The 13,357-nt window shown below is 40.9% G+C and overlaps 1 protein-coding gene across 2 annotated transcripts; it reads right to left on the reverse strand.

Annotated features, from left to right (window-relative positions):
• Positions 1-399: 399 nt before the first annotated feature.
• On the reverse strand, positions 400-13,210 carry CKAP2 (cytoskeleton associated protein 2). Of its 2 annotated transcripts, none has more exons than XM_069802774.1 (9): positions 13,056-13,210; positions 10,900-10,987; positions 8,480-8,555; positions 5,894-6,717; positions 4,650-4,836; positions 3,883-4,050; positions 3,265-3,337; positions 2,138-2,531; positions 400-1,279 (listed from the first exon to the last, which is right to left on the reverse strand). In XM_069802774.1, the coding sequence occupies exons 1-9, from the start codon at positions 13,114-13,116 to the stop codon at positions 1,042-1,044; spliced, it is 2,109 nt and encodes a 702-aa protein (XP_069658875.1). In that variant the 5' UTR covers positions 13,117-13,210; the 3' UTR covers positions 400-1,041. The 2 variants fall into 2 exon arrangements, with proteins under 2 accessions (XP_069658875.1, XP_069658874.1); XM_069802773.1 differs by having other exon boundaries at positions 8,480-8,558; positions 13,056-13,203.
• Between the last annotated feature and the right edge of the window lie 147 nt (positions 13,211-13,357).

The raw sequence follows: 13,357 nt of genomic DNA on the forward strand, positions 1-13,357 counted from the left end.
CCCGCTTTTGTCCCTCAGAACAAGCCAATAGGGCTCATACCTGGTATTTATTAACAATAAACAGCACTCCCCACAGACGGAAACGTAATGGAGATGCAGAGAGCGCGTCCCTTCCGCAAACAGAAGATTCTAGCTAGCCCTAAGGACCTGAGGGCTGTTTAAGCGCTGAAATCGGAATGCTCTGCTAAGGTTTAAGTTACAGTTCATGTAAACTCCACGTACTGAAGATATGGCAACACTCACATGTTCTGCTTCTGCTGAATGTGGAAAAATTTCATGATGTTCTGCTCTTGACAGTTCACTTCCGAAAACAGCTTAAAATAATTTTCAGAATTCTAGTTTCAGGCTTACAGCCAAGAGTTTCCTGCCTAAAGCCCATAAAGAACAAACAAATACAACTCATTTGATTAGTTTAATAAATCTACCATATTACAGACTAATGCAAACCAACATTAGAAGTCACATAGTAATTAGTGTATCAGACCTCATCTAGGGGAGAGTACTTGATAGTGAATAATCCCAGTAACTAAAGGGATTAAAGTCAGTTTTGTTGAAATACTCCCTAAAAATGGATACAACAGTTTAAACTTAGTGTAAGCCTTAGCAGCTGGTTTCAGTTTTCAAAACAGAATGTGCTGTAGTGGACACTACCCTATTAGAATGCCTACATTATTTTTGTTTCTTAAACTAAAAGTTAGATTATGCAATTCTAATTGCAACAGGAAAATGGTAGATATTAGCAATATATTAAAAGCAAACTGTTATATGAAGTGTTAAATCTAGTCCTTAATTCAATTTAATGAATCACATTTAACATGAAGACACTGATGTTTATAAGTACTAAAACAGATCAGTTTTACCACAATTTTTAAAAGGCAGATACATAAATTCAGAAGTTAACTCAGGCAGTGAAATTTCATCTTAAGCCATCCATGCAAGTTTTAGATAGCTCCTTTCTCACAGCTACTAAAAACAAACACTCCCCAACTACCCTTAAAAAGGATCCAATCTTTAACCCCCCTGTAGCATTAATGCTATTTTTTACTCTTCCACTTCAGCACTTGTTTCTTTGAGCACAATGCTCTGTTTGTGGAGAAATTCAGTGGCTTGTGATTCCCATTCTCCCAGCTGTTCAAATGAAGAGACACATGGATCTTGATCTTTAACAGTATCCAACAGCTTGCACATCTTCTCCCGAATGCGTTGAGAATATCGCAAAGGGGTTACAATTTTCAGGTCTTTAGCACTGGAGTCATTTGCCTCATGGTGCATCTTCACACTTAGGAAAAGAAAAAAAAACAACAAAAAAACCCCCCAACTAAACGTAGCACACCATCAAACAAATTACCTCTGTAGCATCTAGCAGAAACAGCAAGTCATGATTCCTATTCAACTCTTTCCCATTCATACAGTGAAAACCAGATGTACAAACTCTTTTCTTGGGCAAAATATTTTAATCTACAGAACCTCCTGAAAAGAGTTTCCAAAGGAAGATTCCCCCTCCCATTCCATCAGAGTGAAACTGTCCTTCCTGCTATGAGAGATAGCAGGCAGCTGCCAGGAGTCCAGCTTCATCAGATGCCAAAGCTGAGCACAACTTTCCTAAGTCTCCTATCTTAGAAGAAGCCTCGTGGCAAAGAAGAATGTAAATGTCATCTGTTTCGTCCTGAGATTACTACCCAGATTTTTGCCTCAAGATATAATTAAGATAATATTTACAGGACAGTTACATCTTGTTCACTTCTGTGTTGTACAACATACAACCACATCTACATTTGAAAAGGGGAGGACTGGAGACATCTGTTTTCTCTTTACCTAGCTCAGTGTAGAACTGCTACTGCCATGTGGGCTGTGGGAAGAGATCCTAAACCTGGAATTTATGTCTCTGCCACAAAGAGGTTTGATTACTCTGTAGTGAGGCATTCAAAAAGCAAAACAGTTTGAGTAGATAGAGGAATTTATTTAAAAAGACTTCCTTCTGAAGGAAGAGGAAACAATCCTAAAAAGCTAAGTTCTTGAGAGCTCTTAACTAGGTGTTCACAAACATAGTGCCTTGCCTCCCTGTTTCAACAGGATACAAACATTACTGTTGCCCCAGACACTGCAAACTTTCCGTAGTTACCCAAAGTAATCTTACCTTTCGAAGTACGGCGTGGCAGATGGATTATATCTCATTAAATAAGATGTGTCATTCTCCTTCTCAGGAGAGAAGGATATGGCTATATCTTCTACCCCATCCTGATTCTGCTCTTCTGTTTCACATTTTCCTTTCTTTTTTGCACGTTCTTTAGTCTTGTGCTTTTTATTCTTTTTTGGCAAGATCTCTTGTCTCGGTTTCAAGTCTAAATCCATTTCTTCTTTTTTGATCACTTCGCTGCTAGTCTCCACCTTCTTGTCATCACTATCTGCTTTTTGGTTGTCATCATCAGAGCCAAGATCCTTGAAGGCCTCCTGAACCTGCTCTACAGAGGAATTTGGTTCCTTGCTGACTTCCGCTACCTCACTTAAATGACCTTCTATCACAGTTCCCCCTAAAATTGAAATATTGAAGAAAGTACAGGTGTGATTAGTTACAACTAAAGAGAAGTTAATGTTTTAGAAAGATCTCTGAAATCTTGAAAGCTTTACATGAGAATGAAAGTTAAGTATGTGTTGGGTCTGAGCCACAGCAATTTAAGTTGCTAATGATCTTAGTCATGTTCAAGAACCTGCAACATGAACACTCAGGCTAAGTACATCCTGAGAAGTCATTCTCTTCCTTCCCAAGCACAGAAGGTCTGCACAAGTATTTCAGTCAGTTTCTGGGATCAAATACTTGTCAGGTTATGTTATACTGAACAGGAACATATATGGCTACTTTGCTTCCAAAATTTGAGCGTTTAGCACCTTTAACTGACACTATGCCATAACACAACCATGCATCTGCTAGTGCAGGAGTTTGTGTCAGAGGCAACTGATTTTTAGCTCACAAGAATGTTTTTATTTACTCTTTGATTATCAGGCTAAAATAGCTGGACAACATTGCTTTGATAGAGTTTAAGCAGAAAGTTTGAATATGAAAGTAGCACCACTACTCATTTTAACATGCCCACAATTGAAACAGATTAGTTTAGTCAAGGTTGTTTTCAAAGACAATTGAGTACAAAACGATCACAGAGAAGTTTCCATGAAATAGAATTTAATATAGGCCCAAACAGTTTAAACAGTTATCTTGTATTGCCTGTCAAGCCAGACATTTAACTAGAATAGAGTACTTGGACTTACCATCCTCACACTTAAAAAGGCTTTCAGTATTTTTCATAGTATCTATTAGCGTGTGTCGTAGTTCATCTTTAGGCTGGAAAAAAGTTATGTTGTTTTAGAAAAACAATTCCGAAATGAATCATCATTTCAGCTTATTTGGTGTAACGGTTCCAGGGAAAGTGGTACAGACCACATGATATTCTTGTTATAAACCCTTTATTTAATGCTGTTCAGACATAAGTCAGAACACAAGTGAATCCTGCATTTTCTGGATTTGGTGCACTAAGGCTGTATTTGATGCCCTGAAACCTTGCTGATATTAAAGCACAGGAATTAAGTCCATCAATGAATGTAAACTTAAGTTCTGTTCTGGGTTTCTAGTGTTACTAGAAGCCTCAGTCCTTACTTTCTTCTAGGCAGAACATCATATGGTATTTTGATGATCCTAAACCTTTCTTCTTGGAAGTAGTTTCTACAGCTGTTACAGAGCAAACAAATATTTTATTTTCAAGTAGGTCACATGGTTCTCCTCCTACTATAAAAGGATTTATTAAAGTCAGAAGTAGTTGTATTTTATATAGACCATACTTTCATGCCTTCATATTTGTTAAATCTCAAACTTCCAGACAAGCTGCTTACCATTGCTCCTGCCAAAATGGCCTCCTCATAGACAGCAATAAGCTTCTCAAGAGGGCCCATCTGTTCAAGACGCATACAACAGATCCAATATTTTGCAAGCTTTTTAGCCCCAGGAATGCTGTGTGTCAGATCTTCCAACATGGCACGTACTTCATCGCCTTGACATCCCTGAAGTCAACACAGGAGCAGAGATTTAAGTGCAGTGAACATTTTGAGGTGCTGTATTTTAGCTAGATTTGAACTAGAAAGCAAGTATTTTTTCTTTCTTTGGAGAGTAACCCCAAAAGTTGAAGATGGCAAGTATTTCCAAGACTGAACTATGAACTTCAGCAGAAGAACTGTCATTCACCTATTCTTCCAAATGAGAATTATTTATACAGTATTGTAAGAAGAAGGGATAGTAGAATGCATAGACATCTTCAGAACTACTTAAAACAGACTTTTTCAGAAGTCCAGGCAAGTTTCTGCAAATGCAAACTTGTTTTAGATTAATTACTTCATAGCTACTCTCATTACATTATAGCTTTTCTACTTTATTATGTTACTATTATTACTGTGGTATTGCCTAATCTTATTGGGTAGTTCAGTAAGTTAGTGAAGCTTAAGCAAGAACTACTTTCTTCAGGTGTCAGCAAAAAACTACTCTATTGCTTAACTTGGAGAGCAATTAGTCCCCTCCATCTGATTCACAGGTCCAGCACAGCCATAGGACTTGCATGTTGTAGGGACCTATATGATTAGAACTTGGTAGGCAAGGGACTGAATACCTGTTCGGTTAACTGCAGACATTCTGCAAGAGTCTTGTTGACTTTTTCACTATGTAATACATGCTCTAAAGAATCACCAGAAGAGAGTTGTTGATCTTCACTTTTAGACTGGGGTCTCAGAAGCACAGATATAGGAGGTCTCCTCATCACTCTTCCTCTAGATGCCCTCCATTCATCCAGGCGAGCCCTACATTTAAGAGTATTATTAGCTGAAGTGACAGATGTTTTATAATTTTTTACATTGACTGACACTAACTAGGGTAAGTCATACAAAGATGTACTTTCCAGATAGTCCTTGAGTCCTCCCCCTTTAATCCTAAAAAGAATACAGCTGCCATTTAGACCTGCATGGAAATTTCAGAACCATACATATCACTACCTGCTTTAGGTAGCTATCAGGTCAGAACACTTCAATCTCTCCCTTTCCAGCAGTAAGGAGAGACTTAGGCTACAGACCCTTTTTTTCAAGAGAGGGTAAAAAGTACTTCTGATTTATTCATTTGTGCCACCTCCCTTCCCTAATCCCACTTCAAACCAGAAAACTAGAAACTATCTCTAAAGACACAAAGCATGGAGAGCAGCCCAGAAAAACCTTACACACAACTTCTGAAATCTGAAACTGATTTATAAGTGTAATTCAGTCTTCATATATATTTCTTTTCAACCCCATCCCCCTAGACCACCAATTATTAGTAAATGTGACTTTCTACAAGGAGCACTACCAAGAATACTAAATAACTTTTAGATTATGAATCTTCACCCCGTCACCTAACCTGCATTCACCAAGCTGAAAAAACACATCACTGACAAGTGCACTCCTTCAGTCCATAAACACACTCACTTCTATATACATCCTGCATCAGTCATCTTTTTGGTTTTTTTTAAAAAGCCCGCCACTTTAAAAAAAGTGGTATACATATGCAATTCACTTACAGGATTATCTGTCATGCCTAGGGCTGTCTCAACACCTAGCCTAAAAACCAGACAGCTTGAGCAATATGCCTTTTCTATTTATAACCACACAGGACAAGCTGTAAGCCTGAAGAGCTGCTGCAATTAGTCTGAATCCTGATTTCTCAGTATTAAGTCTACAGTTTCAGTGGACTGCCCTTGAGCATCAAGTTCAAACACTCAGTTCTCTTATTTTTCAGCAAATCTACACCAAGAAATAGTTGAAAATAGATATTCTTGGAAAGGAGGTCTAAATACCTCCCAAGATCAAGCTACAACAGTAATTCAGTTACCTTCTCACTTCTGCTGACTCTTTTGGCAGAACAGATTTTCTGTTGCCATTAGTTTTAGAATTCCATCCCAACTTTGTATCAGGAACAACAGAAATTGGTTTTGCTGGAACTTCAGGTCTTGCATCGTCACAAAAATCTGCACTTTTCTTCACTCCTAGCACTCTGCAGTCAGAACTGTTAGAATCAGCTTTTGGTGGCTGTGGTCCCCTTCTACCAGTCATTTTTTGGACTGTTACTTTCTTTGGTGCTACAGCAGATGTTGGTTGCTGTTTCTTCAGACTGGACTGTGAGTTAATAGCAGCTTTGTCAGATGATTTGCTCTGGAATTGGAGGGCACCATTTGGGTTTACAGAATTAGGGTAGTTTGTGACTTTGGTGGTCTTCAGAACTACACTACAGCTGCTGGTGGACAAAGAACTTGCTGCTGGTTTGGTGGCAGAAGGGCGAAGCTTCTTGTCTGGCAAAGAACTCTTCTCACCCTCACTTTTTAGTGCTTTTCGGAAGGAGTTTATCTTGGATTGAATAACTCTGCCACGATATGTACCAAGCACTGGTTTCTTTGGTAGGCCGATAGTTGACTTTTGTTTTTCTGCCATCAGTTGCTTCTCTTTTATGCTTTTTATTTGCAAGAAGGACTTGCTGAGTGACACATGCTGAGATTTTATTTCAGTAACTTCATCCTTGGAAGCATGATCTTCAGGATTATAATTTGTCCCTGATATGGAATTTGTTAGTGTGATTGTGGAAGAGTTTAAAATAACATTTTTCTCTGAGGTTCCATTTGATTGGTCCCATAACAGTTTATTAGCATTCTCTTTATTCTCCTGAAATCAAAAGCATATCCATGGAGATATGTTAGAAGTACATTCATGCTGCATGTTACTTGTTTCCAAAGAGTTTTTCACTCATTTGCAGGACTAAAGTGATTAACAGTAAATGCCATTTTAAAAGTATCTACAGAAGTAGTGTACATATACTGAGTAGAGAGAGTATTTGTCAACTATTATTGCAGAATTCACATCAAAAAAATCAAATAAGGGTTGTTTAAACTCTGCCTTGGAAGTAAGAAGGCCTGAGGGCTACTGTCTTCTTACAGAAACAAAACTCTCACAGCAACTGCTGGCTTTTAACTGCCAAAATCACCTTCTAAGGAGAGTCATAAAGTAGAAACTTGCTTTAGGCTGTATATAGTCAAAAACAGTATTGCAGTTTGCATACCCCATCACTTAATGGCGGCACCATTCCTCTGCTTTGTGTGGAGAGCCTAACACAAGGTAGTGAGTAAAGCCTTTACTTAGGGCATTAGGATATGTTACCAGAAGAGACAGAATTTTTCTTACTAATGAGCTGTAGGATACTGTAGTTAAGAATAGACACTTGAGTTTTTTATGGCGTTACTACTCTCTGAAACTCTCAACCCTGTGTTCTCAGCATAACTCTAGCCCAGATGCCACGAGAAGCAGCACCTAGTCTTTTCCTCCAAAGAAGATGCTCTACAGTGCCTAATTTAGCACCATCCAAGCAGCAGCTTATAGAAGACTGAAAGATCCAAAGGCAGGAAAAAAAATGTGAATGACACATGGAAGTCTGCAGACGCTGATACTCTTCTCCTTTAAGGAAGATGCCCTTGAACTTTAAGAAAACTACACCACATCTCACTTCTAGGTCTGTCATTCAGGCTTAGAAGTTAGATTTGACCGAGCCAATAACTAGAGTTTGAGTACAAGGGCTGTTGTTTCAGGAAGCTATGTAGTTTAACTCAACTTTAAAAATCACATAAGACATTAAGATAGACTAGAAATTTCCTGAAGGGTGATATTTTAAAGCAACTTTGTTCTCACTTTTTGAATTTCCCCCCTCAACACTCAGTTTTGAAGTTTTAAGGGTTTTGCTTTCCTCCTCAAATAACCCCAGGTCTCTCACATCTTTCAGAACCCAAACTCAAAACCATCTAATGAGCATGGGGTTTGTGCCCAGTTTTTTTTCCCTCATCTGTCCCTGAGAACAGGTCCGGAGAAGAATCTCTATTTTGCCGTTTCTAAGCGGCACAACCATGTGTGTCTTAATTCTGGAAAAGTGACACAAAATCATATAGGGAAAACATTTGCTTGAACTCCAATTAGGTTAAAAAAAAAAAACCACCACAGAAATTCAACAGTTTGTTAGTTGTTTCATTTTTTCCCAAGTAACAGAGTACAATAGAAGAATCCTCTACTCTGACAGAAGACCTTGCTCAGGTTTTAAATAACTTCCCCAAGGACTGAAAATATATCCAAAAAGTTCTGAGAGTCTCAAGAAAGTTGTTAAAATTTAATAATTCTTTCAGCAACAATGGTATCCTCTTTAACCCTGTCTCCATTCAGGTACAAGCTGAATATCAGTATGATCCGTTACATACAGTAATGCAAGAGCTCTCCAAAAAACATATAATAAGCAGTCACTGAATAAAGTCTTAAGAAACTGCACCTCTGCACCTGCAAGCTTCTCATGCTCTGGGAGTTCTATAACTTAAACACAGTTTAAGTGTAATGTTGTAGCCACAGAAACAGAGTGCCACCAGTATTTGAATATCAGTCAAAAACTTACCATTTCTGGCATTGGAGATATTGAGAGCTGTATTTTGTCTTGCAGTTTATTGCTAGTTGCTCTTCTAGTTCTACTACTGCTTAAAAAAAATAAGAAGATATCTTAAATCATCCTGTAACATAACAAAGGAATGTATTTTTACAGTAAGTTCACATGGTCCAGGTGGCAGTCCGCAGGCTGAATTCATGCTGAAGCATTTCTGTTCAGCTTGTACTCTTACTCCAGAAAAAATAAATGGCTAAGCAACCACTGATCAGGGCCCAGGCTGCAAACCATCCCTTCTTATACCATAAAGAGCTGGCTAACAGAGGGGAAGAAAAGCAAACGGACCCTATTTACTGCAGGGGCCATTCTCCTGTTTAAGGATGAGCACAAACCTGTCTGGCCTGATGCATCTGCTACAGAAGGTCAAGTTTCTAAATGCTGCATTTGAGGGGGAAGGGGAAGCAGCACAAGGAGTTGAAGTTCAGCTACTGCAATCATCAGAGGCCAGGCCATTTGAGGCCAGTCTGAACAAGGATACATAGTTCCTACCACACTGACAGGTTCCAAAACCTGCAGTCAGGTACCAGAGCTGGCATCAGACTACCCCGTGAGGAACAAAACCACCAAGACCAGTATTGTCTCCTAGCAACTATGAAAATGTATTGACAGCTCAGAAGAAAAACATCTCAGTTTAAAGTTAAAAATCCAAATTCTTCCTCAAATGCCTCATGATACATTATATGAAACATGTGGCACTATTGCATGTGATTGAAAATTAACATTCCAGTTAGCAACTGTTATCTTTGCATCAGATTTCTGGAAGCCAGCTGAATTGAAAATGAAGGTGAATTAGTGAAAATAAAGATAATTAGTGACTTTGAAATGCCACAAAAAGCAGTCTGCATCATGCTATCACCTCCGTGTCACCTATGATGGCGAATACATATTAAGGGAACTGATCAGAAGTTAGAGAATCATAGAATCATTTAGGTTGGAAAAGACCTTTAAGATTGAGCCCAACCATAAACCTAGCACTGCCAAGTCCACCTCTAAACCATGTCCCTAAGCACCACATCTACACATCTTTTAAATACCTCCAGGGATGGTGACTCAACTACTTCCCTGGGCAGCCTGTTCCAGTGCTTAACAACACTTCTGGTGAAGAAATTTTTCCTAATTTCCAACCTAAACCTCCCCTGGCACAATTTGAGGCATTTCCTCTTGTCCTATCACTTGTTACTTGGGAGAAGAGACCAACACCCAACTCCCTACAACCTCCTTTTCAGGTAGTCAACAGTGTGGAACAGTGATAACTTCACAAAAGGGAAATATCTGCAAAATAAAAGCATTAGTCATACCCACATACGTTATAGTCTTCAGTTAATTCATTGCTTAAAACTATGAGAAGCCCTGGAATTTAATAGCCAGAGAAGAAACTGAAAACAAGGAAAAGTAAAGTAGATCAAATTCTAAATCAAGAGTATTGCTACAATGAATTGGCATTAATTTTCTAACACAAGATAGCTGTCTACAACATGAAAGCACTTGCCTTTTCCTGCTGCATGAGCAAGTCTTTGACAGATTATATTTATCCTTGTCATTTAAGTGTATTTTATAGTCAAAGGTCATTGTTCAGTTAGATTTGTACTACCAAGTATTTCTTGCTATTGAACATGGGACCATGCCACCTCAAGTATACAAAATGGGAAGCAAAGGTTCACATTTAGAGGGGAACAAATTTCAGACTGAAATTTACTATTTGCAAAGACATTGCTACACCATGAACTAATGTTAGACCTAGAACCTTCTGTACTCCTTCACACCACTGTCTTCTCTAAAGAAACTTCTGTTGCTTATTAGAAGGTCTTATACTAAGTGTCCAGACTTTAGAAACAGCAGGAAAATTTAAATACAAATCAATAAAAAGAAGCACTACTAATTGGTGATGGGTGCCCACATTCTGTTTGTAGAACATTATATCAACCTGCTGGCCATCACACAGGCTGGGTTTTATTACAGTGTATTTGCTTTTAGCAGAAAATAGTGAATTAGTAGCTATAAAAACACAATGAAGCTAGATCAAGTGCATTGTGAACATATGCAGTATAGCCTGAGTAGAAAGAGGGGCGGGGGAGGAGTTATTTGCAGAAGGAAAGTTATAGAAGCAAACAGCAAAGTGACATCTGAAATAAGAGCTCTGCCATGAAGGTATTCTGTCCAGTCTCAGTCTAGAGAAGCAGATAATATACTTCATGAATTGCATCTAACTTTTAGTATTTGCTGACAATAAAAGGACTTTAGGAAATCCATGTGGTCACTGGAATATTGCATAGTCTCACCTTTTGGTTGAGGTTCTCTGCAAGAACTGCTATTTGTGTTTTTCCCACCAACCACAGACCTTTCTAAAGGAATATAAGCCATAGCAGAGATACTACCTGACCGATGCCTGGTTTTCTTGAATGGGAACGGTAGAAAAGGTCTTTTTTCTTGATAGATATTCTTCAACTTTTTGTCGTCTTTGTTCTGGTGGATTTAAAAAAGAAAAAGACATATTATGTTTTCAGCTAAAATAGTGATGCCAAACTTTGTCTCTTTGAAAAAAAGGAAATGCAATTAGAAAAGCAAGACATTATGCAACATACTCTGTGGATTAAGAAAGTCTTTAGTTTAATATTCACATTTTATGATGTCTTACACATTGTCTCATTTCTTGAGAAAGGCTCTTTTCAAGGGACAGTTGAATGTCATTTCACAGCTATGCAAGATGGCTGTTTCACTGCATTAAGCTAAAAAACATAATTTTGTGATGGGACAGAGTCAGGCTCGCTCTGTTATCTTCTGGATGCCTGTCCAGTATTTCACATACTTACTGTTGGTTCAACAAGCACACTTTTCACTTGTGACAGTAGTAAGGTAAGGATACCACACATGAAAAACACCATGCATGTGAACCCAACTGACCACATGCAAAATCATTTCCCTTGTCATCTGGGCATCTGCGCAACTGTTGGACCAATGGGAATATTAATAACAGCACAAAACAATCCTGAAAAGGTCTTAAGCCAGCTGTCACTGTCTTAATATAGAAAGTCACTCAGAACAGGGTACTATTTCCCATGTTTTCACTGGTTGACTGCACAGCAGAGACTTATGTTCTTCATAGGACTACACTGTTGATCTTTTCCAGAGACCTTTCCTTATTCCTGTAGGGAGCTAGTAACCTTGGCTTGCTGGAAGCAGCTGGGGTAAGATGGTCCTGCCACCCAAGACAAGCTAGTCAGTCTAGATAGTTAAGACTCCAAGTCTTACAACTGTTTCACATGCAGTGGGACATGAGAGCAAGAAGTTAAAGCATTATCTTTGACTCAGAACAACAATTCCTTTGTGGCATTTGGGAACTCATGACATTGCACCATTCTCCATCACAGACAGGCTCATTCAGCAGTGGAAGTCGTCAAAGAACTTGCATATAAACCCCAACTTCTGCCCCTCCTAGGCAGGCATGAGTCACCTTTTGAATCTCTTTGCACATATTCTCTGTCCTTCATATTTTGCCTTGCCCATTGTTCTTGATTCATACTTCGGAAATCTCTGCAAGGTCCGTCAACATGTTCCCTTATTGCTGATATTTCTGTATTACTGAAGTTCAGACTGTAGAGATTGCTAAAACATTATTGTCTTTGAGGACCTGAATGTTAATCCTGAAAAGAATTAAGCACTTGATTGTGCACTCTCCGTGGTAAAAAGTTGTCCTCCCACAGAATGGGATAATTACCCTGAGGGCCTCCTCCTAGTATGGGAGAGCTGAAAAAGGCAAGTTTTTTCTCACACACTGACACACCAAAGCCTGAAACACACAGCCAGCAGAGTGGATGGAGACTTGGGCTTGCTGCAACGCTCTGTTTCGTTTAGGATATAGTGTTTTTTTAGCACACCTGTCCAAGCCCATGCTGAACGAAGCCCGAGAGGTGGCGTACACCACCGGCTTCTCAAGGCGTACACCACCGGCTTCTCAAGGCGTACACCACCTAGTACACCAGCGGCGGACCTACCAAGAGATGCTGCGCAGCAGCAAGCTCGGCGTGCACCCTGAGCCCCCCCGGGCACCTTCTGCTTCAGAAACTCGGCTCTCGCCGACTCCGAACAGCAAAGCCCCATCAAAACCATTCGGTTCGTACAACTCGCAGAAGACAGACCGCTCAGAAAATAACAAAGAGAAGAGTGCCGGTCTAGGCCGGGGCATTTGGTTGTTTCAATAGGCTGCCCTTAAGCTAAGGCGTGCCTTCCGTCATGAAGGAAGGCTTTCGCCCCAGGAGCCCTGGCTGGTGGGGACAGCACCGGCCCCGGCCCTGCGGGGGGAGGAGGATGGAGTCTCACAGACCCGGTCGCAAGCTCCGAGGCCGCGACAGCGGGCGCGGCTGCCAAGACCTGCCCGGTCCCTGACCCCGCCTGAGGCGCCTGCCCTCACCTCCCACTCCCCTCTCCTTACCTTGACCGGCCGCGGCCTTACCCGGAGCTAGGCGGAGCGCTAACGACAGGCAGCCCCGGCAGCGAGCAGAGCCCGGGCCAGCCCCCCTCCCCGCGGCCTTACCTCGGTACGCCGGCTCGGACCTGCGGCTGGCCGGGAGCTGAGGACAAGGACGCGCCGCCATGACCGCCCGCAGTATCAAGGCGGCTGACGACGGCCGTTTGAAACCCGCTCCACAAAGCGCCTCCCTGACTGGTCCTGCCGCGGGGCTTGAACTGGCCAATGGCGAGCGGGAGGGCGCCCGGTGGGCGGGGCGGGGCGGGAGCGAGAGGCGGCGGGAAGGAAGATGGCGGCCGCTCCTCAGGCGGCCGCTAGGGGGCGCGGAGCGGCCGGGGATGGGCCCGCCTCGCCCGGCGGCGGCGGCG

The sequence above is a fragment of the Haliaeetus albicilla genome, chromosome 15 (genome assembly GCF_947461875.1).
Source record: "Haliaeetus albicilla chromosome 15, bHalAlb1.1, whole genome shotgun sequence".
NCBI classification, from domain to species: Eukaryota; Metazoa; Chordata; class Aves; order Accipitriformes; family Accipitridae; genus Haliaeetus; species Haliaeetus albicilla.